This window comes from Pipistrellus kuhlii, unplaced genomic scaffold (genome assembly GCF_014108245.1).
Source record: "Pipistrellus kuhlii isolate mPipKuh1 unplaced genomic scaffold, mPipKuh1.p scaffold_m20_p_6, whole genome shotgun sequence".
Lineage (NCBI taxonomy): Eukaryota > Metazoa > Chordata > Mammalia > Chiroptera > Vespertilionidae > Pipistrellus > Pipistrellus kuhlii.
The window spans coordinates 46,066,308-46,089,972 of NW_023425562.1; the positions used below are offsets into that span (position 1 = coordinate 46,066,308).

General features: G+C 45.5%; 1 protein-coding gene across 2 annotated transcripts in view; it reads left to right on the plus strand.

Annotated features, from left to right (window-relative positions):
* Positions 1 to 23,209, plus strand: part of CCBE1 (collagen and calcium binding EGF domains 1) — a 166,952-nt gene extending 143,743 nt beyond the window's left edge. Inside the window, exons 4-11 of one of the 2 annotated variants that reach the window (XM_036418581.2) lie at positions 3,161 to 3,295; positions 5,482 to 5,634; positions 14,808 to 14,911; positions 15,785 to 15,905; positions 16,688 to 16,827; positions 16,926 to 16,961; positions 17,814 to 17,849; positions 19,077 to 23,209. In XM_036418581.2, coding sequence (XP_036274474.1) covers positions 3,161 to 3,295; positions 5,482 to 5,634; positions 14,808 to 14,911; positions 15,785 to 15,905; positions 16,688 to 16,827; positions 16,926 to 16,961; positions 17,814 to 17,849; positions 19,077 to 19,313 — 962 coding nt within the window. In that variant the 3' untranslated portion in view covers positions 19,314 to 23,209. Of the gene's footprint in view, positions 1 to 3,160; positions 3,296 to 5,481; positions 5,635 to 14,807; positions 14,912 to 15,784; positions 15,906 to 16,687; positions 16,828 to 16,925; positions 16,962 to 17,813; positions 17,912 to 19,076 lie in introns of both variants that reach the window. The other variant, XM_045574295.1, reaches the window with a different exon arrangement.
* Positions 23,210 to 23,665: the final 456 nt, after the last annotated feature.

Below are 23,665 nucleotides of genomic sequence, written 5' to 3' on the forward strand. Positions count from 1 at the left end.
TTCCCCCACGATGGTTTATATGGCCTCGGGTCTCTGAAAGACTGACTTTCTCACAGCCAGCCAATTCCATTGCTAAGAGCGTGGTGGGAGAAAAACCACAAAAGTTAAAGTAATTGCATTCTTTTATAAGCAAGCTTTTCTTAGTCACCAGCTGTGTCTTTTATATTTCAATGTGGCAGCTACTGAAAAAAAAATTAAGTGTAGGCCAATCATTTTAAGATCCCAGCTAAAGACCTTACCCCAACTAATTAAAAACACATTATATGGATACCACATACTTACAGTTCCTTTAAATGTTAGGTATTGTGGTTTCAAACATCTGGGACAAAACTAATCTCCCTCATCCTGAGGTGGGGCCACAGCACATATGATTAATGTAGCCTAGAACTGAGTATTTCCAGGAAAAGTGGTCTCAGGAGCTGAAACCTGCTCTGTCGTAGCTAATTCTCTGCTCTCTTGCTTTTGCTAGAACACTTTCAAAAGTTAATTCGTTTTGCCTAACTGGTTTGGCTCAGTGGATAGAGCATCAGCCTGTGAACTCAGGGGTCCCAGGTTCAATTCCAGTCAAGTTAAGGGCATGTACCTTGGTTGTGGGCACATCCCCAGTGAGGGAGGAAGGGTGCAGGAGGCAGCTGATCGATGTTTTCTCTCTCATCGATGTTTCTAACTAACTCTCTTCCTCTCTGTAAAAAATCAATAAAATATACATTTTTAAAGTTAATTCCTTTTAATTTGTAAAAATAAGTCAGTATTGGCTTATCACTTACTAAAAATATATTTAGTCATAAAGGTTTCTATTGCCCAAAAATGCAATGTATAAATATAGGATCTCAGAAAAGATGGTGTGTTAGTTAGGATTCTTGAGAGATATTAATTTTTAAAGAATTGGCTGACAAGATGTGGAGGCTGGGAACTCCAAAGTCCACAGAGTAGGCCAGCAGATTGGAAACCCAGGAGAGAGTCAGACTTTGAATCCAGAAACCATCTGCTGACAGAATTAGCAGGGGAGGTCCATCTTTTCTCTATTAAGGCCTAATTGAATGATGCTACCATCATTGTGAAGAGCAATCTGTTTTACTCAAAGTCTACTAATTTAAATGTTAATCTCATCTGAAAAATATCTCCTCAGAAACACCTAGAATTTTTAAATAAATACCTGGGTAGTGTGACCTAGCCAAGTTGACACATAAATTAACCTCATAGATAGTAAAAAGAGACTAGAATTTATTTTATTTTATTTTATTTCATTTTATTTAAAGCTAAATAAAGAATAGAAGCTGTAATTAAAACAGTGTTATTGCCTCATATTATAGTTGTAGTTCTGGAAGTCAAGAGTCAGCAAGCTATGCTTATGGGCCACATCTGACCCACTGTGAGTTTTTTAAATAAAGTTCTATTGGGACATAGTCCTACCCATCAATTTAAGTGCTGCCTGTGAATGCTTTTGCCCTACAACAGCAGAGTTGAATAGTCTCAACAAAGGCCTGCAAAGCTAAAAATATTATCTGGCCAACCAGATATATCCGCCCCACCACCACCACCACCATGCTGTATTATCTTAATTGGCCAAGTGATAAGATGATCTGATTTGTTCCAGTTCAACCATTATTAATTGAGTATAAACTATAGGAGGGGAATGGTGCTATACTCCAGAGCAGTGGTCACCAACCTTTCAGACCTCACAGACCACCAGTGATTTGCGGACCCCTGGTTGGCAACCGCTGCTCCAAAGGTTTCCTTAAACCAACAATCGCCAGCCTTTCAGACTTCACAGACCACCAATGGTCCATGGACCACCTGTTGGCAATCCAGAGGACTCAGTCCCTGTCAGGTACCCAAACAAGTGTAAGAACTAAGAATTTAAAAAGCAGAAGAGCCGGTGAAGCTCTCCCTGTGTGTCGGGCATTGTGCTTAATGCATCATCCTATGTAATCTCATAAAAACACCCTGAAGTCGGTATTGCTGTTACCTATTTTATAGGTAGGGAAGCGAAGGTTTAAAGAACCCAAGATCACAGAAATTGTGGCAGAGTTGGCAAGGTTGGCTCCAGAACCTGCACACTTCACCTCAGGGTGGCACCCTCCTAGAATAGGGCCTGCACAGAGTAGACATTTGATAACCATGTGGAAGCCCATGAACATGAGAAATGCAGGACACAGAACACTGATGCCTGGAGGTGATGCTTAGTTAAGGAAGGTGTGTTTGACCAGGGACACACACAGGCAAAGCAGCCAGGAATCCCCATCTTAGGGAGAAGCACTTAGTCAGGGAGGCTTCCCAGGTCATCATGAAAATGGCATGAGCCTTGTCACAAGGACCCCTCCTAAAGCAGGAGCTGCCAGCCCAACATTCCACCTTCATGTGTCCCAGAGCAAAGCCAAGGGTAGCTTGTCTGTCAGCACTGGGGAAGATAGTGCTGTGATTAATGAGAGGCTGGATCTACTCGGCAAGTAAATGTTCAGCCTGAGCACCTGACAGAGAGCCAAATCCCTTCAGAGGCTCATTAACTACCAGTTTGTAAGGATGGAGACAAGGAGATGCTCTAAGTCTTTACAAGTAATAGACCACCCATCCAATCCACACAGGCTTAGGGCCAGAATGAGATCTCTAGCTATTCAACCTTACCCAGCCCCTTCTCAGCATGCAGAATCAACCCCTGGCATGCACACCTTCAACCCACACACTAACTCACACACATCTCCATTCCAAAGCCTCCCTCACACTCCTAGGAGCCAGCCTGCTCTCCACATTATAGGGACAACACTTATCACCAGGGCTTACTGTCCTTGAGTGTTCCACCAGAAGGAACTCCCTGACTCTACAGCAGTTGGTTAAAAACAACAACAAAACAGGCCCTGGTAATGTTGCAAAACAGAGCCTGGCCAACTAGAGCTCCTTTGCTCTTGGGATGAGGGACAAAGACCAAAGGATGAGATGGTGACCCCCCAGGGGGAAATCACAAGTGATGTTAGCTTCTAACCACTGCGAAGCTGGACACCACGTTTCTCAGAGACCCCCATGACTGGAAGAGTTCACACGTCACAGTTGCCCTAGAACAGAGCACAGCCCAGAAAGTCTGTTCCAGCTAGAGCCAGGTGACCGACCCCCCTCTGTCTCGGAGTGACTGCAATTGACATGAACTCACACTTTCCTCTTTCAGATTACGATGTGTGTGCCGAGGCCCCCTGTGAGCAGCAGTGCACAGATAACTTCGGCCGCGTGCTGTGTACTTGTTATCCGGGATACCGCTATGACCGTGAGAGACACCGGAAACGGGAAAAGCCCTACTGCCTGGGTGTGTTTGCAATGCTCATATTTTTCAGCTCCTGACACTGTGCCTCTTTCAGATGAGTCTATGTTTGTGTGGACACTCTTCATCAGTGGGACCAGCTCCCAGGGGTCGCTTTGACCTTTGATTCCTGTCCCTTCCCCCTGATATTTGTTAGATGCAGTGTGTTGGCATTATCCTAGGGGATCACTACCTTTCACCTCAATTACTGAGTGAATGATGGCCACAGAATTCTTCAGGAAGTTGGTGCCACTCAGGTCTTCATGGGCAGTGAGATATATGAGCAAGAAAAGGAGAACATTAGCAAATGTAAACAAGGAGAGTATAAAACAGAACATTAAGTGGGAAGAAACATAAAAACAGAAATGAGATTAAGCATCCTCTCAAAAGAGGATTAGGGGGAGAGGCTGGGAAAGAGGGCGTCCATGTGGCAGATAGGTTGGGAGTCAGAGGGAGCTGGAGCCAGCCGCCAGGAATGCAGCTTAGCAAAATCAGTGCTGCCATTGCCATGGGCATGTTCCCTCCCCAAGCCTGCACTCTGAATTTCTGAGTCAGTTTTATTGTCCCTTGGAGCCATGTTTCAAAGTATGATTGGTCCTGGCTAACCTATCTCAGAAGCATCTAAGGTTCTCTCTCTCAAAAAAAAAAAAAGGTGTTTGGCCTCCCCTCCAGACTCTGAAGGTAGGACTGGAAATCTGCATATATGCAAATACCTCTCGTGACTCCCAGGCACAGTCAAGTAAGACCATCAGCTTAAGGATGAACCTAGGAGACTGGTGCATGACCCACATGGAAAATAAAGGAGCTGCAATGAACAAGGGCTTTAAAGAGAATCATTCAAAAGAAGTTCTAGATATTAGGTCTCTAGATATTAGGGCACCTTGGAAATGCCCCATGCTGACAAGGAATGGAATTGAGGGAACCAAATGAATGGAGTGGGGACCCATGGTCTCTCCTACAGAAAGCATAGGATGCCACTCTGAAACCCTGAGGTCCCAGGCACAAGGGCTCATATTTCTGGTACGGTGCCCTGTTCTTTTCATTTGGAGGTCAGCAAAGCCAGCTTTCTGCTGAGTTCCATCCATTTCTACCTCTCAGCCTCCTCTAGACATAAAGGTTAGCTCCACGCTTAGGTGTAGGGCAGGGGCACGTGGAGAGCGTGGTCAGCCTGAGAACTGCAGGGGAGGATCCAGCTATGTAACATCATCTACAGATGACGTAGCATGTACTGCCAAGGGGGAAAAATGACCACATGCCCCTAGGCACACACACATGGCCTGCCAGAGGTGGGTCCATGGCAGCTGGTCGGGGGAGTAGTTGGAATTCCTGTTGGAATCCGGAAGCAAGAGCTGGGCTGAGTCAGCTACCACATGTGCAGTCTCCCACTCACTGCCACCCAGAGTGAGAGAAACCAGACTGGGGTTCTCTCTCTTCTTCCTGGTGGGGAATGGTTTTGTTTCTACCCCACTCAGTAGGGGAGCAAGTCTGTGATGTGCTCCATTCACATGGACTCTTACCGGTTACGTGTTTGATGGTCTCACAGCTCATTTCCAGAGCTCACAAGGAGTCTGTTTGGGCCATTGATGAGGCTGAAATATCCTAGGGAGATTTCCGTTAGGCCCATTAGGACTGTTTTCTTTTATCAGAAGTGGCTTTTCCCAGGGACTATCATGTCTCTTAACTGGGAAGAAGTCCTGCCTAAGTGGCCTTGGGTCACCAAATGCTACTTGGAATGATAGCTAAACATAAAGAAAACCTAAAACCCGTGCATACTGGGTCCTTGCAGAAAACCATTTCCATAATGCTCACTTTTGCAGAAAACTGTTTCTATGATGCTCATTTTTCAAAGTATGTTGCCATTGGGGGGCTTGTTTTCTCACCTAAGGTGCCGTATGAAGTGTGTAGGGAAGTCTGCATTATCACGGGTTATAGGTGAGAACTGTGAAGGCTGGCGATGCCTGTGCCAACCACCTGACTTGGTAATGGCAGAGCCGCAACCAGGAACCCCATCAGTTGTAACCATGGTGAAGCTGCCTGATATCTTCCTGTCACTCAGGTTTCTAGCTTCCTGCTCTATTCCAGGCTTCTCTGCTAAAGTCTGACAAAATGTGTTTTGCAGACATAAACATGTCATTTGTGTTGGAAGTCAGTTCTTGGAAACTAAGTGTTGTCTGCATTTGGTCCAAACCTAGATATCGACGAGTGTGCCACCAGCAATGAGACTCTGTGTGCACACATCTGTGTCAACACCTTGGGCAGCTACCGCTGTGAATGCCGGGAGGGCTACATCCAGGAGGACGATGGGAGGACATGCATCAAGGGAGACAAATATCCCAATGACACTGGTGAGTGGAGCAAGTATGGTGGGTGGGTGGGTGGGTGGGTGGGTGGGTGGCTGGCTGGCTGGACACTAAGAAGAGGTATTTATATGAATGGAAGGTGTGGTTGGGTAAGAAGAGGGTAGGACATCAGGTCAAGTCTCTCCTAAAGAGACCTGATGATAGCAATGACCTTGAACAGCAAGGTTGTGAACTGGTGTGCATTTGAGGAAGCTCTCCACCAAGCAGAGGTGGTTGCTCATGGATAATTAGTAGAGCTTAGTTACTTGCTTAGACCAAACTAGGATGAGCAAAGAAGAGACCAGAAACACTACATTCTCTCAAAAGAGAGTGGGCTGAATATAAATATGAAACATTTCCATGTAAGGAAGCTATCTACATCAGTGAGGCTCAAAGTGCATAGTCCATGGCCCTGTGCCTGCCGATGAGCTATTTGTGATTTGGTTCAGGACAGGATAGAAACAGAAGTTGAGAGTGTTTAGAAGTTTTTATTCTGATTTGACAGAGAAATTTTGTTTAGATCCAAAGATTTCTGCTGATATTTTATGCTTTATTTTTCTAGCAATTTGTTTTAAATGTATTTTGCAAATACAATCACAGTGGAGTGGATATTTTTAAAAGCTGGCCCTTCTTCGCAGCATTTGAGAAGCTGATTGAACTGAGATGTCTGATCCCTAAGGATATGATTAGCTTGCATATTGAGTTACTTCGTTATTTAAGTTTGGAGGGGAAGGGGGGGGCAGAAGGAAAGAAAGGAGGTAGAGGGAAAGGAAGGAAAGAAGAAGCCTTTGTTCTCCCTATCCAAGGCTCACAAGGCCAGGAAGTTTTCATCTTCCAGGACCCAGGGCTCAGATCCTCTCTGTCATCCTAAGGAGGGAAAGGGGCTTGGATGCTGGCGGTGGCAAGGCTGCCTGGGTCTGGGCCATCTGTGGGTGGGGAGGGAGCGAGCCCCAGGTACCAGGCAATAAAAGGCCAGAACTGTCTGGGTACTCAGGAGCTAGTTAGCGATTTTGGGACGTAGTCTGAGGTTCACAAAGGGCTGGAAGGCAGTTGCCATCAGCTCACTACAACAAATAGCTGGGGACCAGCTGCCTCCCACAGGAAAAACTACAAAGCACAATTATAAGGTTGAGTCATGAGGAAGCCACCATATATTAGAAATAGAGGCAAAATATCTGTTTGGATCTAGCTCAGAATTGGGCAATTTGGGATAATGTGAATGAATCAGAGGGCCCTGTGAAATCTACTGAAAGCCGGAAGCACGCAGGACCCAAGTGCTCACAGGTGCTTAAAGCAGAGGCCCCTTGGGGAAAAAATGTGTGCAGGTGGCTTTTCTTATAATTCACTTTAAAATCCCTTCATTTTTGTTTCATGGTGGAGAGGGTGGGGGAAGGGTGGGATGTGTAACTTACCTCTTAGGTTATGTCCTATATTGAAAGGGAGAATCTCACTGAAAAAATGAGGTGCAGCCTCTACATCACTGGTACATTGACGTGTGGGTCGACTTTAAGAATTAGCAGCAAGAGAGCAGCATTCCCATTTTTCATTCTGGAATTGGATTTCTAGCTGCTCTCTGAGCCAGGCAGCCAGAGAGGCTATGGGCTACTCAGCCTGCCAACTTTACATGGGCATGAGGGGCAATGCTGAGCAAACCAGTCTAGAGCACAACCATCAGAAACAGCAACCAGTGCTTACTACCGAGTGTCAGGGTGGCCTTTGATGCTAGGGATCTGGTAAGACCTGGCCCCGCTCCTCCAGGTGGGGCAAAGTGACCTGGTCTTAACCAGCAGATACCAGAAAAGCAGAGACTAGTGTAAGATGTTATTCACTGGATTTACTGGTTCTTTGGTCTCAGTGGCTTCCACCTCTTGCAATGATTCTTAGGTTCTGCAACCACATCCCTCTTCCGTCTCATACATTGTACTGCTGTGTGGTTCCCGAGGGATGTCGCTGAGCAGGGCAAGGTAGCCTTGGTGGCACTCACTGCCTGCTTTGCAGTGTGCACGCAGGAGGGGCCCAGCCACAGGGCAGGGGTACGGGAAGGTCTCGCTGCATCTTTAAAATTAGTAACCTGCCCAGCTGGCCTGGCTCAGTGGTTGAGCATCACTCTATGAACCAGGAGGTCATGTTTCAGTTCCCAGTCCAGGGTACAAGATTGGGTTGAAGGCTCAATCTCCAGTTGGAGGCATGCAGGAAGCAGCCGATCAATTATTCTGTCTCACCACTAATGTTTCTATCTCTCTCTCCCTCTCCCTTCCTCTCTGAAATCAATACAAAAATATATTTTTTAAAAGATGAAATTAGTAGCTGATAGTGCTCAGTTTTGAGACCCTGCTCTTGTTTCTGTCCCTGAGACACAATTTCTCAAACACACACAAAGTTTCAGTTCAAGAGATCAAGAATTTTAGTTACGAAATGACCATTTAACTTCTGCAGCTGAGAGTTCAGTAAAATCCTAAGCAGTCATAATTAAAAGGGATATGTATTTGCAGCTTTTTGGGTATCTTCTCTAGTATTACTTTCATGTAAAGGCATATGTGACTTTAACCATTTATTACAGCATTTTCTCACGTTGTGTTCTATACAACTTTGGGGTCCTATGGGTATTGCTGAGCCTTTCTTCCTTAAGGAGCTTCTGTGTTCAGAGTTTTGGGGAAGAATGTGTTACTGCACCCACTTCTTAAGGATTCATGATGCCAGTGCATTAAAAGCTCTGAGAGATGGCCATTTCCTACAAAAAAAAAAATGTTAATTTTAATGAAACCTGAATTACCCAAAATTAGTTTCTTAAGAAATACCTTCTAACATCTCCCAGTTGGTGGTGTTCTGGAAATTAGAGTTTGGAAAGTTCTAACTTACGAGTGCTGCGGTTTTTTCCCAGCCTTACAAAGTGTTCAGCATTCTAGAGAAAGGGGCTGTGCGTAAATGATTAGAGTCCGGAGACAAAAGATAATTTTGAAAGGCATTGGGGGTCAGAGGAGCTTCAGCTGAAGGGAGCTAAAGACTTCTCCTTGACCAAGGACCCGTGCTTTTATTCACACGATTTATCCTAAGGCAAGGTGGACATATACACTTCAAAGGGTAAAGTATCAAAGGGTAGAATATAGAAGCATTATCAGTTTGGGGAATAGTTTACAGCTGTTCAGGTGCTTGGCCAACAGGAGGCAATAACATTCCCTGAGTTGTCTGGCAGTTAGCAATCCTATTCAGGTTTGGGGGAAGTGGAACTCTTGTAAGTATTACATGCTGGAATCGGTTTCCAGCAACTAGCATCAAAACTCTGAGCTTTGGGGCTCAACTTGGTAGGTCATCTGGTCGATTTTCAGGGAAGGTTGTTTTTGGACGCAGCCACGAAGTCCAGAGGGAAGCCATTCGCTGCAGACAGCAGAGTATCTGATGAACAAAACAGGGCGGTACTCCTCCTCCGAGAGAAAGGAGGTTCAATTTACAGGGGCTGGGAGGGGGTGCGCTTCTGTTTAATCAGAAAGAATTGTCTGGTGGCTCTACCGCTGTGCTTCATTGTAACGAACTCCTCACTGCCGATTCTCTCCCTCCTCCTCCTCCTCTACATATAACAGCCTCAAATGACTTTTTAAAACCTGAAAGGTCACTGTCAGTTGTATCTTACTCGCCCCGCTCCAGAAGCAATATTATAAAAGAATTTCTCAGTATTTCATGTTCAGTAACTGGTCTCTATTGAATTCACCACACACGCGCAGAGGACTTAGCATTTGGTTTTAGCATTTTACTAAGAAAAACATTCCAACACGCGTAACCAAGGAAATCAGGGAGTCACAGCCTGAGAGGAGTAATTCATACACAAAATTATGAAAAAGGACAGGCACATTGCTTGCCCGGAATGTTAAAGTCATAATTTGGGCCACCGAGAAAGTGAGGGGCTGGCTTTGGCGGTTCTGGCCACAAAAGGCAAGAGCCCTGGATGACAGCAGTGACGCCCCAAAAGTTCCTTGGCATAGAAGCTAGGAGAGCTGGTAGCTGGAGCTGCGTTAGTATTAACCAGCTGTCGTGGGCTGGTCTCCAGGCCTCAGCTTCCTCCTCTGTAGACAAGAGGGTTGGACAAGGGGAGCTCTGAAGACCCTTTTGCCCTTTGCAAATATTTTTTTTTCCAGTGTGGTGTGATGTAGCTTCAGGAAAAGTAATATAAGCTCTCCCAGCACTGGGAGTCCCTGTGCAGTCACGTCTTTATCCTGCATATAAGCCAATGCCAAGACTCCAAGACATGCACAGCTTCACTAGCAAAACAGAGAACTTACTGAATCTCAACAGATGAAGCACCAATGTCCAGCTATTCGGCTCAGCACTAAGAAAAGTTGTGGGCCAGATGAGCCTCATATCTGGAACATCAGAGGCAGTTAAGTGATTTCATCTGTTCTGGACTAATTAATAAGTCCAATATTTCATCACGGTCAATTTTTTTTGGATGAGGAGGTAATGATTATTAAGTATAAACACATGATGTAAAACCTTGCCTCCTCCTGTGTGTGTGTTGTTTTATTTTTAAACTTTGCATTGTCCAATGTCTGTAACGTTACAGTTAGAGGAATTTAAAGTCAAGGACGGCCTCAGCTCTTTATCCAGAGAGCAGGCGGAGAGCAGAAGGGGCTGGCCGTGGAACTGTGTCTCATAATGGAAAGGTCACTGTGCACACACAGGCGCAGTGTCTCGGCTGGCTAATAGGCAAGAATGGCTCGCTCAGTCACTTTGATTCTCTGAAAATATGTAGCTGGAGCTAGCTGATTCACTCCAGGGAGTCTATGCAGCCCCTGTGAGGAGAAGAATTAAGGGCAAGTCGGCTCCATAGTAATTAGCTATTTATCAAGTTTTGTTTACTTTCTGATAAAGTGACCGTGACCCCCAGTGCCACTTAGTACAGTTCAAAGTGTCAGGGACGGCAGGTGTTTCATATAACTTTCAAGCTCCACTAATCCATAGGTCAGTGGTTCTCCCCCTGGGGGGCTTGAAAAAATGCTGATGCCATCCCGTGCTGTGACTCCCTGCTGGGAGGGGTACAAAACAGTCAGTGGAATTTTTAAAAGCCCCCTAAGCAGTTGCATGTGCCACCAGGGTTGAGAACTGCTGCCAGGGCACAAATCTGCACCATCGACTTTTAAAAACAAACATGCTTTGTTCATTTGTGACACTGCTGGTATGAAGTGTGTTGGGAACATTCTTTAGTTTTTCTAAGTTTATTAAATATTACTAATTTGGTATGTAAGGAATTCTATCTCTAGTGCTTAGGATATATACACTGCTCAATGTCAGTAAAAATTAGAGCTATCTGCCCCCATGTGGCTAATTGATAATATTGCACCTTTATCTGAGCAGGTTGGAGCAATATATTGTGACCAGGGGCCCAGTGCATGAATTCTTGCACCTTGAAAGGAACTGTGGGCTGTGAGGCTGCTGTAGGCTCAGGAACAGGTCTCGACCCATCCTCTATGCCTCCACCCACTGCTGCCCTGGTCCCCTGTCTGCCAGCAGCCCACAGCCATCACCACCAGTCTCACTCACTGGCCCCACTCACACCCGATGATGGCGTGGAGCAATTGGGGCTGGTGCTAGCAGCGGGTTCAAGTGGGGCCAGCACTGACAGTGTGTTCAAGCAGCAGCTGCTGCCCTGACCACCCCACAGGAGCAGGGGGAGATGGAGAAGCCCTCAGTGGTAATCAGGGCTGGCAGCTGCTGCTCACACCAGCTGATGGTGCCAAGTGATCAGAACGGGTGCTGGGCACTGGCAGTGGGTGCGAGCACCGGGTGGAACCGCAGCATTTGGGAGCAAAGAATTTTCAGTAACCACCAGAGGCTCACCCTGATGACAGTGACTGGTGCCCTGCCTTAGTCTGGTGCCCCTGTTCACTTGCTCCACCATCCTGCTGTAGCCAATGCCTGCCATGTTCTGCACACACCCACTGCTGGTCAGCACATGTCATAACAATCTGTTGTTCAGCTGTTTCATTGTTCTGGTTGTTCCACCATTTGGTTTATTTGCATATTATTAGCCTTTTATTATGTAGCATACTTCACTGGACATGGTCATAGTCACAGTCAGAGATACTCAGTGACTACATTGAGAGTATTGAAACAAAGTTCAAGATTCCTACCCAGATTTTTATATGAATTATTAATGTAGCACCCACAGGATTATTTATCACATTTGACAGTACTGTAGACAAATTCCAGAAGAGATAAGCCCCAATTCAGAAGAGATTGTATGCTCTGATCTATACACGGTTATTTATCTTCAAACCCTCTAAGAACTCTTTCCAAAGGAAAGACATCTGTAATTTTGTAGGTAACATCATTTTTAAAAGATACCAGCATCAACAATCATATCAGCATTTACAGAGCATTTGTCATGTAGTAGGCTCTGTTCTGGGAATTCATAGCAATTCCACGTGTTAAGTGTCATTGTCACTTATCATGTTTCAAAGGAAGGATGCTCACAGAGGCTGTGACTTCCAGCCCAAAAGGTACAAAGCAACAACATCAGGATTCCGTCCTGATCACAGGACTCCACCAGAGCCTACACCCCTTGCTACTACCCTGTTTCCCCAAAAATAAGACAGTGTCTTATATTAATTTTTGCTCCCAAAGATGAGTTAGGTCTTATTTTTCCAGGGAGAAGAATACAGTACAGATTTATTGTTAAATGAAAATAAAGGAAGTTTATTACCTGTATACAGTACGGTAGTACGGTAGTTGTCAACACAAACCAGACAAACTGTGAATCCTACAGTATCAAGAATTTACTCATTTATTCAATGACAATCATGTCATCATCTTCTGGAACATCATCATAACAATCCAATTCCTGAATTTCCTGGTGAATTTCTTGTGACTCCATTTCTTTCAGAATCAGTGGACCAAATCTCTCATGTTTAGCCTAGGGGGGCCTTATTTCTGGGGGGATGCCTTATATTTCACTCAGAAGGAAACCTGTAAGTAGGTCTTATTTTCGGAGGATGTCTTATTTTTGGGGAAACACAGTACTAGTATGTTTCTTTTTCTGTGGAAGCTTCAGATGTCTTTGGAGCAAAATTTATCTTTGTGTGTGTCTGTGGGACAGTTTCATTATAAGACAGTCATATACATAATTTAGAATATGTAAATTTTTTAATGATTATTTTTTAAAAACATAAAATGAAAAATTTCGTACAGGGAACCCCCAGAGCTCTGAGATTATGTCCATGGATCCTGAGGAATTCATTTAAAAAGTTTGTAGTCAATATCTTCCTGATGCATTTGATTTGAAAATCTCAGAGCAAAGTTCATCTTGATCTCATTCTGATCATTTCACAAAGAGACTGCAAACAGGCCGAGTACTTCTAGGTCAAAGGTCACTCAGTGGGGCTGTTCTCTGGGTCAGTGAATGTGGGTCGTTTGGAGGGCTTTGATGGACAGGCTCTAGGCCTACTCCCAGGATTTTAGATTTCAAAGAACAGGTCTCCGCGTGTTATGGTGCTGGTGCTGCTGCAGGTCTGTTGCTCACATGTGGGAACCACTGCCCTAGAGCCAGCCTGGCAGATGGTCCTCAGGTGGTTCAGAACTCCCTGCACCCCCACAGTGCTCAGTCTCTGCACATGGCGCTCTGGGAGACCTTATCTGTAAAGGAGACTGAACTGAAGATACATTAGTCCTAACACTCCGTGATATAAATGAATAATAGTCTAGAACCTGGTAAAAAGGTTTTCTTTTATGAAAATACCAAATTACCTGAGTTATTACCACCTCTTGGTGCGTTCAATTGAGTATATAAAAGTAGAAATAAAACTTGTTCGTGATAGCCTGGGGGTTCAGGTTTCAACATATGAATTTGGGAGGCGGGGACAATTCAACATCTAACATTCTGTTTCACAGACATTTTTCGAGCATCCACTCTGTGAGCTACCAAGAAGCTACTCCAGTTCTTAGGTGGCTCCCACTCTGCACCAGTATCCCCTCTGCAGGGAAGCCTGGGGCACCCACCACTTGAGTGGGACACGTGGTCAACACCATTGACCTCAGAGCCCTGAAGGATCTCTGTAGACAGAGAGGCAGGCTTTGTAGACACTCGAGCTGGGTCTTGCTAGTTGGTAGAATTCACTAGCGGAGGCAGTCAAGAGGCCTTCCCAGAAAGGAATAATAAGAAAAGAACGTGGGCCAAGAGGCACGGGAAATGGCTTGGGAGAGACGTTACTCTACTGCCCCTGTGTTATATTCCAGGTAGCAGTATTATCCATCACAAACAGCACACCTGGTCCCACACCAAAGGCCTCCTAAGCCAGGAGGAGGGTTTCCACTTACCTGGAGTCACACTGCCCTATCCGCCCCAAGAAAACATCCGTGCACCCTACTCTTGGCCCACACCACTGCTGCCTCCACACAGCCTTGGTGGTCTTCACCTCCGCATCAGTACCAAGGTTGCTCCAGGGTCTAGTCTCCAGCACGCAGGTGTCTGTAGGCATTTCAGTGCCGGTAGGATGAGAGCTGTGTAAATTCTTGGCCACGGCACCATTTGACCCACTCTTTCTTTAGTGAAATATAATTTTACAAAAAGCCCTTGGAGCTCCCAGTGCTCTATAAGATGTCATTAGGATCCTTCCCAGTGGACGGCCAGCCAGGGTGCCTTCTCAGGGCCTCTTTCATTTGTCCCCAAGTGGGTGCGTTCAGAGTGTCTGTCACGTTTTCCATCCCAGCTTCACACCTCCATGGAGGTCAGTGCCTAGCCCTGACCTGTGACCCCACCTGGTCTGGCAATGCTGCCTTTGATCGGCTGGATGACAGAGGTGATAAGGACCAGCTCTGTGAGCCCACTGCCTAAGCTTGGGGATAATTTACGGCGTGTGAGCATTGGCTTTAGGAAGGGAGTATAAATCATGTCGCGTTGATGCAGCTTGCCTCCCGGAAAGTCCTGATAAAAGGGCGAGGGTTCACATTTTCCCACACGAAAGAGAAAGAGGCAGGGATGCCTAAATGGAAACAGCTGAGCCCCAAACATAGAAGGTCCCTCTCGCTCGCTCTACCATCTGGGCATACTGTCAGTGCTCCCCTGAAGACCAAAAAACCCTCGCACGTTCCATGATCAGCCAGTCTGCCCACGTCTGCCTTCCGTGATGCTGTCTGCGGGACTGGGTGTCCTTCGGCCTCCCAGATGGACCAAAGCCCCTCTCCTCTCTCAGGGCACGATGAGAAGGCTGAGAACGCGGTGAGAGCCGGAACCTGCTGCGCTTCATGCAAGGAGTTTCACCAGATGAAGCAGACGGTGCTGCAGCTGAAGCAAAAGGTACATGCCCCACGTGTTAGACACAATCACAGAACGGGAGCACTTGGCAGAAATAAAGTGGACGAATGCTTAAAAATGAGAAGGAAGTAAATCTGCAACCTCATTGAGCATTCCCTGGGGTTGATGCCAACTAGGGTTAGGCTTGAACGCTTTGCCCTCCATCCTCAGAGCTGACCGTCTGAGGGGCAGCAGAACACAATGAAGGCAGGGCATGGACTGGGTGACTAACAGGCCCCCAGGTCAGGGGACGTGGTGGAGCTGTGGAGGATGAATTAAGATGATTGAGACTTTTTGTGAAATGATCATCCAGACACATGGCCCTGGGGCCAACATAGGTGATTCTATTTTATCTGATATTTTGCCTATTTTCTGTCAACAGGAACATCCTCTCTATACACTTCCTTAAGCTGGTGATGACTTTCTGTGGCAGCTTTATTTTTCACATTTAAAAATGATAGCCTGTGCTTTGGTCTCCGTGCACTTCGGATAGCAGCCGTTTGGGTACCCTTGTCACTGAGGGTGAGGACTGACTCTCCCATGAATGCCTGGCAGAACACCAGGGTCCTAATAATGGCGATGTGCTGTGGGTAATGCCCTGAGATGGACCTGCTGACCTGGTTTCTTAAACAAGCGTCCTCCCCCACATCAATGGTATCCATTACACCTACAGTCAATCAATCACTTCACCTGTTTGCCAGCAGCTCAGACATTGTGCTTATGCTGATAAAACATAAACTCTGGGTTTAGAAGGAGGATCTCTATATCCCCTCTGAGCTCTAACTGGCTCAGATAGAGGGAAATTATCAATAGTGTGAAGAGTCTCCTGGCAGTGGAGCCATCGCTTCCTGAGTGGGGTTTCTCTTCTCTCTGCAGATCGCCCTGCTCCCCAACAGTGCTGCTGACCTGGGCAAGTACAACACTGGTGACAAGGTGCTGGCCTCAAACGCCTACCTTCCAGGGCCACCTGGCCTGCCTGGGGGTCAGGGCCCTCCTGGTGAGTGTGGACAAGGACAAGAGTCAGCAGCCAAGGGTTCACGGTTAGTGGGTGCTGACGGAGTTCTCTAGCTTCCATGCATGAGAGCAGAAGCAGGAGTCCAGGGAGCACCCACACCTGTGTGGCCAGAGGGCCTTGGGAAGTTGGCCCTCAAGACTGAGAAACCCTAATAACCAATAGTAATTTGAGAGAAAAAGGTCATTGTCCTGGGCTTGGATAAGATTCTTAGAGACCATTTTAAACTACAGAGAAACAATATGAAAACTATTTTTTAACATTGATCTCTATAAAAATAGATTGGTGTAGTGAACTACAGATTATTGCCCAGCTCTGCGAACTCAGGGCCAGCCTGGTGTCCCCTATTCCCTACGTCTCCCAGATGCTGAACCCTGCACTCTTGACCACTCTCCAGGTGTGGTAACCACCACCCTGCTATGATTGATGGGATTCAGAGGAGCCAGCAGTTCTAAGAGATGTGAAAGAGGCAAAATGTAGAGGAACTGGTCACAGATTGGATGAGGGGCTGTGGAAACAAGGAAATCTATAGGAAGACTTTCAAGATTCTGGTTTGAGTGGGCAGGTGGTTTATGACAAGAGAGGGAGATGCGGAAGCCCATTTAGACTGGGTTAAATTTAAAATGCCAGGGAGAATCCCAGAGGAGGTGTCAGAAGGCACAAGCAGAGTGCACAGAGAAATGGCTGCAAGGGCTCACAGACTTGTGAGCCAGCACCCTGGCCTTCCTCGCAGGATGCGGAGCTAATGAGCTGTTCTTTGATTGCAGGCTCGCCAGGACCCAAGGGCAGCCCAGGCTTCCCGGGTATGCCAGGCCCTCCTGGGCAGCCGGGCCCACGGGGCTCCATGGGACCCATGGGACCACCCCCTGACCTATCCCACATTAAGCAAGGCCGGAGAGGCCCTGTGGTCAGTATTTTCTCAGCCATCCACTTGCTGTTGTTGAGGAAATTGTGTTCTTGCTCCCTGCTTTCTCCTTTGTTGAATGCGATTCCTTTGTCTTGTAGGGCCCACCAGGTGCACCAGGAAGAGATGGCTCTAAGGTAAGTCTCATGAGTGGTCCTTAACAGCCTAAGGTTTCCCAAGTTCAGTAAAACTCAAGCACTGTTTACTGTCCCCATTGTGTGTGACAAAATTGAGACACAGATACACTTTTCCCCCCAATGCTGGGAAGAAAATCTAAAAAGCAATTTCCTTAAGATATGAAATAACCATAATAACAAAACAACCACCAAAACCACTCCTCAGAGAGACATTTTATTTGTTAAATTAATTGGGGTGACATTGGTCAACCTGAACATATAGGTTTCAGGTGTGGGTTTCTATGTTGCAAGATTTGTATATCGCACCGTGTGCCCACCACCCAAAGTCAAATCTTCTCCTGTCACCTTATACTAGGGCCCCTTCCCCCCACCCCCTCTTATGAATTTTAAACAAGCCCCTGTGTTGTCAGAGTAGCACATGCTTTTCTCTTTAGCCAATGTTCTTCTGTAGGGCTATTTTGTGTGTGATGTGCTTAAGTCAACAGCAGCAGGTCCCTTCTGTGCAAGTGGGGGTGGTTTCACTTTGAGAGCTGCCTGCTCCTTGCCTCATAAAGTCAGTGGGAGTTTCTTTAGAAAACTCCTAAATTATCCCACACCCTGCCTGGAAATGCAGGCATTCCTCTTGTCAGATCTGGTTTTAAAACATATGACCTCGGGGGAAAAATGAATGAGAGACACTTGACCCTAGCAGCCTGTTAAAATAAGTGGTCCCATGAGTCCAGCTTAAGCTTACATTTGTTTCCGATGGAAAATATTTGTTGTTTTGGGCAGGGAGATGGTCCTGGCGGGAGTCTACACGGAGACTAAGGTGGTAGCATCAAGAAGCTAACCCTGACCTTTCTCTGCTTTTAGGGGGAGAAAGGAGCTCCTGGACCCAGAGGGTCTCCGGTGAGTAGTACCATCCGCCTCGCTTCCCCAAATGATCCCGGGAATGCAGCTCTGAGAAGCCTGTAAGTTGGTCTTAATAGCAAAAGCTGGCTTCCTCCGGCTGTCACTCAGCCTGCCCAAACAGAACGCGGTGGTTAGGAGGGGAATCACGGAGGCCTTCAGCAGCTGCTTGGAATTTATTTTGAAATTTTGTTTTCCATTTCTTTTTCTTTTTATCATGGCTAATCTTTATTTGGAATGTCTTAAGCTTCAAAACCTCAGAATGCCATGAGTCTGTTTTTAAGTATGTCATGAAACATCTGAAGGAGATGAGAAGAGAAATCTATGGGCTAAGTCCTGACTCAACGCTTCAGAATTTAGCCACTGCTATAGCTCTAGCAGGTCAGGTGACCATCCCCTCCAGAGAGTACAGATGCATGCAGGGAGGTTGGGACCACTGAGAAGAAACTAGCTGGATAAATGTATAGTATCTGGGAGGTTGAAAATGAAAATCAGTGGTATCCAATCTCTTATCCAAAGCACAGAAAATTCAAGTTAACTCCATTGCTTTTGAAGAGGCCAGCGTCATTTCTGAAAAAAGTATTTGCATATGTGAGCTGCTGTTTCTAGCGCAGCATGGAGGTTCTCTCCACTTCATTTAGGTTGTAGTTATAGTCAGGCATCCTTATAAACACTAATAATTTTGCCTTAAAATATAACATTTTTTTAGCATTTACTATGGTCTCAGCCTTTTGCATTTATTAACTCATTTATAGACGCCCTTGGAAGCCTATGAAATCCAGTGACTTGAGTCTGTTATCTCCCTTTTATGGATGGGGAGATGGAAACCCAAAGAAATTAAGTAACTTGTCCAAGACAAGCTAGTAAGCGGCAGTGGTGAGATTCAAGCCCAACAGAGCCCCACTCTCTTGACCCCTACTTTCTGCCTCTATAGCATCGTCCAGGTTTCTTTGGAAAATCACATTGGAAAGGTTATTCTCCTATTCTTTCATTCTGCCAGATTTGATATAGCCTAGAATTGGGAGGGAACAAAGGTTATATACGTGGTAAGGGAATCAGAAGGCAATCTAAAGAATCCCCCAGGCTATGCTAACAGTCTGTGTGTCTTCTCCATTTGGGACCCAGAATTATTGTCTCAGTAGCTGCCAGCACACAGCAGACATAGCAAACCTTCACTTTGCAAGGGGCTGAGTCTGTGGTTCTGGTTTTGATTCCTCTCTTGCACAGGGGCCACCTGGTTCTTTCGACTTCCTGCTGCTGATCCTGGCTGACATCCGCAATGACATCGCTGAGCTGCAGGAGGTGTTCAGGCACCAGACTCACTCTCCCCACTCTTCGGCAGAGGAGTTCTTACCTCAGGAATTTGCCAGCCATCCGGAGACCATGGACTTGGGCTCTGGAGATGACTACTCAAAGGGGACTGAGACAAGAGACGTGGGGACCCCCAGGGACTTTTATCCTTAGCACAGGCCAGCATCTTCATGCCAGAGGAAGAGAAGTTTGCACACCTGCAATTAAATCATCTAAAGAGAAGACAAAAAACAAACAAACAAACAAAAACAAAAAACCCACCACTGGAGACCTAGAAAAGATACATTTTAATTGCCTTTGCTCTTTTCCTGCCTTCTCCCTACTTTTTTCTTCCCAAATACTATTTTCAGAGGCCCCTCCTAGAGGTACTGGTTATATGAGGGAGAAAATGATTGGTTTACATACCTCCCTCTGAGAGCAGTTGACATTGGAACTGCTCTTTTATTTATTTATATATATTTTTGGAACTTCTGGGTTTCTGAGTTAAGTACTCTCACAGTATCTTAAATTTGATAGAATAAAAGGGAAAAGTGGCAAGGGGTCAGCTCCAAGAAATGTTAGGTAACTTATTTTAAAAATTAGACACGTGTCCAAAAGAGACTATAACTCTTCAATATCAAAACAAGGCTCTTCAATGAAAAGGTCAAGACAACAGTGTATATTTACTTTGGTGGATAATTCTTTGTCCTTGTTGATCTAATAGATGTTCAATATTCTAGTCTCCTGTCCAACCTCACTTCCCAATTTCAATGAAAGATAGGAGAAAGTGAAGAAAAAGCAGAGATTAGGGAAGATGGAAACAATTAGTCATAATATTTACTATTATATAGGTTGCTGCATTCTAAATTCAAATACAACTATTAAATGTTCATGTCATGCTTGTCTATAAATATCCTCCTCAGAGAAGGAAGTTACATAGATGTAGGACTAAGTCCTCTTTTCAAAAAATATAAATGAATAAGCATCCTGATTTGCATTAGGACAATGGGTTCCTGTTTTGCCAGGACATTTTAGAGCTGTTTGATTAAACAAGTGGGCCTGTTCAGTAAATCACAAATTATTGGTTGAACAAAAGTGGCTGACCCATAGAGAGAGTTGCAGACATTCCCAGGCTCTGATTGGGTGCCCATTAAAGAAACAGAGGTGCCATTAGACTATGATTCAGGTTGAGTCGATGCACAGGTGGCTGGCTCCGGTTATTGGTTAGGGGTAAGGGGAATCTCAGGAAGGGCACACTAACCACAGAGACAAGTCATTTGCTCTCCTTGGGGATTAGAAGTCCTCATCTGGGGCCAGCAGAGCTTGCCAGCATAGAGAATGCTATTAAAAGCTCTAGATGAGGAAGGGGAAAAACCAGTGTGGCAGAAATTTCCTCCCCACTAGTCCTTTTTTTTCCTTAATTGTCCATCATTTAGTCCAACAACAAGTTCCAGATGTTGCAGGCCTTCTCGTTGATTTCCCTTTCCGAGCCAATGTGGAAGGCCTGGGAAAGGGGTATATTCCCACCTCTCATCTGCAGTGTTTGCTTGTACACCACTGGATCCCAGGGGAAGCAGGCTCAGGAGCAGGCTATCTCTGGATCGCAGAGGCAGGAGTGAGAGGAAGCGCTCCCAAGGACCAGAGGAGCGGCTTCTCCCTTCTATCACTGGGGAACCGCTTAGCTTTGAGGGCAGCGTGCGGCTTCCTTGAAGTACAAGTTCTCATTTGACACATGGACTGGCTTTTCATCCACTTGGTCCAGAGCCCTTCATCCTCACAGTGAACCTCACCAGTTATCCTGCCACAGCTCATGTTTGCTTGTGTTGGGGTTTCCATTTCCCATCCTATATGATTCCCCCTCCCCCCATATTTCTGGGAGATTCATGTGCAGTTTTCTTTTCCCATCATTTAACTCTCTTCCTGGGAAACTGGTTTCAAGAGAACTGCTGTTGGTGTTTGCATGTCACTGTTCCAGCTGGCTTCAGGTTGACAGGAAGGGCTTCTGTTTGAGAATCTCAAGTGACAGCAGCCTTCCCTCCCATCATTAGAGACTCGGGACTCCAGTCAGTCAGCCAACGGCCAAGTTTTTCACAAGCATGTCCATCCTTCTTTCTTGTGCAAATTCCTAAGGACTGTCCACCAGAATGTCACAGCTGAAAGCCACAGGTTCCCATCGCTCCTCTCGTGGCACTTCCCTTCCCTCTCCAGCCCAGCCGGCACGGGTTTACAAGGCAATGAATTGAGCAGCTATTGCTTCGCATCTGGAATATATGTAATGTTTGCCTGCTTGTGGAGTACAGTATTTAAAGGGTGTGGGTGGATGAATGCTAAAGATAATTGTGCACAAGCTCTATGAGAAATTATTAAGTCTGTCTTTGATTTTTTTTTTTTAATGAGGAATGTTATTGCCTTTTCTTTTAACAGTGAACTGTGTTTAGAACTATAATCTTTATTGCTAAATGCTCACAAAATGCAAGCAAGCTGCATGGTGGACATGCAGAAGCTAGGATAAACATATTAAAAGTGTGAACTGATGATAGTAACATCTTGGATTCATGAGACTATTCTAGATAAACACACAATAACCTCTATCATCTCAGTCTGCTGGATCAGGTCAATTTATAAAATAATTTTTCATCCTCGGATTTTCAACAGTTGGACTAAGACCACAGGACTAAATATGCACTCTGGATGCCCAAATTATATTTTTCAAAGATAAGACATAATAAGGCACTGTTATTTCTAACGTATCTTTCAGTTATAGATAGAAAACCAAAGCTTCGCTATCTAAACAGGCCAGCTGCTCAAAACCAAAAGGAAAAGCCATTTTGGGGGTAAAATTTGCTGCATTTTTGCTAAACCACTTCATGGTTCAAGGGGAAAAAGATCTTTGTAACCTCTTCACCCCTCCAGCAGAAATGTGGACTCCCATGTTTTGCACCCTGATAACTAGGACTTGTGAATAGGACTTAAATAGATTGCTTCTGTTTCGGGACAGCGATGAAAATAAAAATCTGCTATCAGAAACAATGCAGGGAAGGCAATCATTTTAGTTTGGGAATATCTCCCTTCCTTCCCAGTTCCAGAGAAAGAAAGTATAAGCTTCACTATGCCAAAGAGCATGGGGTACAGAGGGAAGGCAGTCTTCTCTCTTCTTCCCTGTTAATTCCCACACCTGCCACAAAATGAATTGACCAACTAAAGTCATTTCTATTGTATAAATGCAGACAGGTGTGTCCATAGTTAAACAAGTAAATGATAAATTGCACGTGGGCATCAGTGATAGTATTACCCCACCACATACTAGGTGGAGGGCACCCTGGTTCTGGTCATGCTCCCTCTCTAGGGTTCGTGACTGCTTTGGCCTTGTGAGCCCCATTTCCGGACATGCTGGGAAAGACAGTCTCCATGCCAGACGTGTCCTTGGGGTGAGAGCAAATCCCTCATCATACTTTGAATGTTACTCCCCCTGTCTTTGCCCCCCTCCCCCCCACTCCAGCCTATCACAGAGAGAAGCAGCCTCATTGTGCAAATTTAACATCTATCAGCTAGCCTTCCTGAAAAAGACGTGTATTTGCAGGAATCTGGGCCAAACAATTAGTATAGAGCCATCTGAAACTATTAATAATGAGAATTCAGGGAAGTTGATGGATTTTCCCTGGCACTGTCAGCATGTATGTCTCACAACAAATCAAAAAATGATTTTCCATTTGAGAAAAAAAACATTCGACCATGACATAATTGTTAAAAATCTTGGGTTTCACGTGCTCCTTCAACAAATACTTTCAGTGCTTTAGGGAAACCATAGGAAGAAGAGCTTTCCACACCCCCCCAGGGACCTCAGTGTTCTTTGTTATTTCCCCAAAGCAAGTGCCCTGGGGCGGGTGTCATCCGTGTGGGGATTGCCTTTACTGCCCAGGGACTAGTCTTATTCTTCAGCAACTATTTTGTTCATTATTTATAAGAGGTCCACATAACAGCTGAGCTAGTATGCCAATAGTAATGGATGTGATACTATGAAGTACTTTTTATAAGATTGTATATGCTTAATAACAAAGTTATTTTTCTTATGTGGTTGTTCTGTGTTTTGTCCTGATATGCAGTCCGGTGCAATGTGTTGTCACTCTACAAGATGAAGACAAGGGATGCAGAGAGGGAGCTCTCTCCAGAGCTGGAACTTCTATTCTGGGTAGGCCACCTCCTGGGATACCAGTATGGTCCCAACATTTGAGCCTGAATCCAGGTCTGAAGGTCTAGGTCCCACTCAGAGACCCACATTCCCCAGATGGGATTCTCTGGGACCACAGGGTGGAGTCTTCAAACCAGGGACCCCCAGGGAATCACTGGAGGTGCCTAAGGCACTCATGTATGGAGGGCCTATGAGGGTTTTACCTACACTGCACCTCAAGCAACTCAACTTTTAGTTGGTTTTGGATTAGAATTTCTCATTAGGTTTCCTTCGGAGGGAAAAAAAAATGACTACCTTAAAATGGTTAAAATAGATAGAGTTGAGGGGAGGAAGCCCC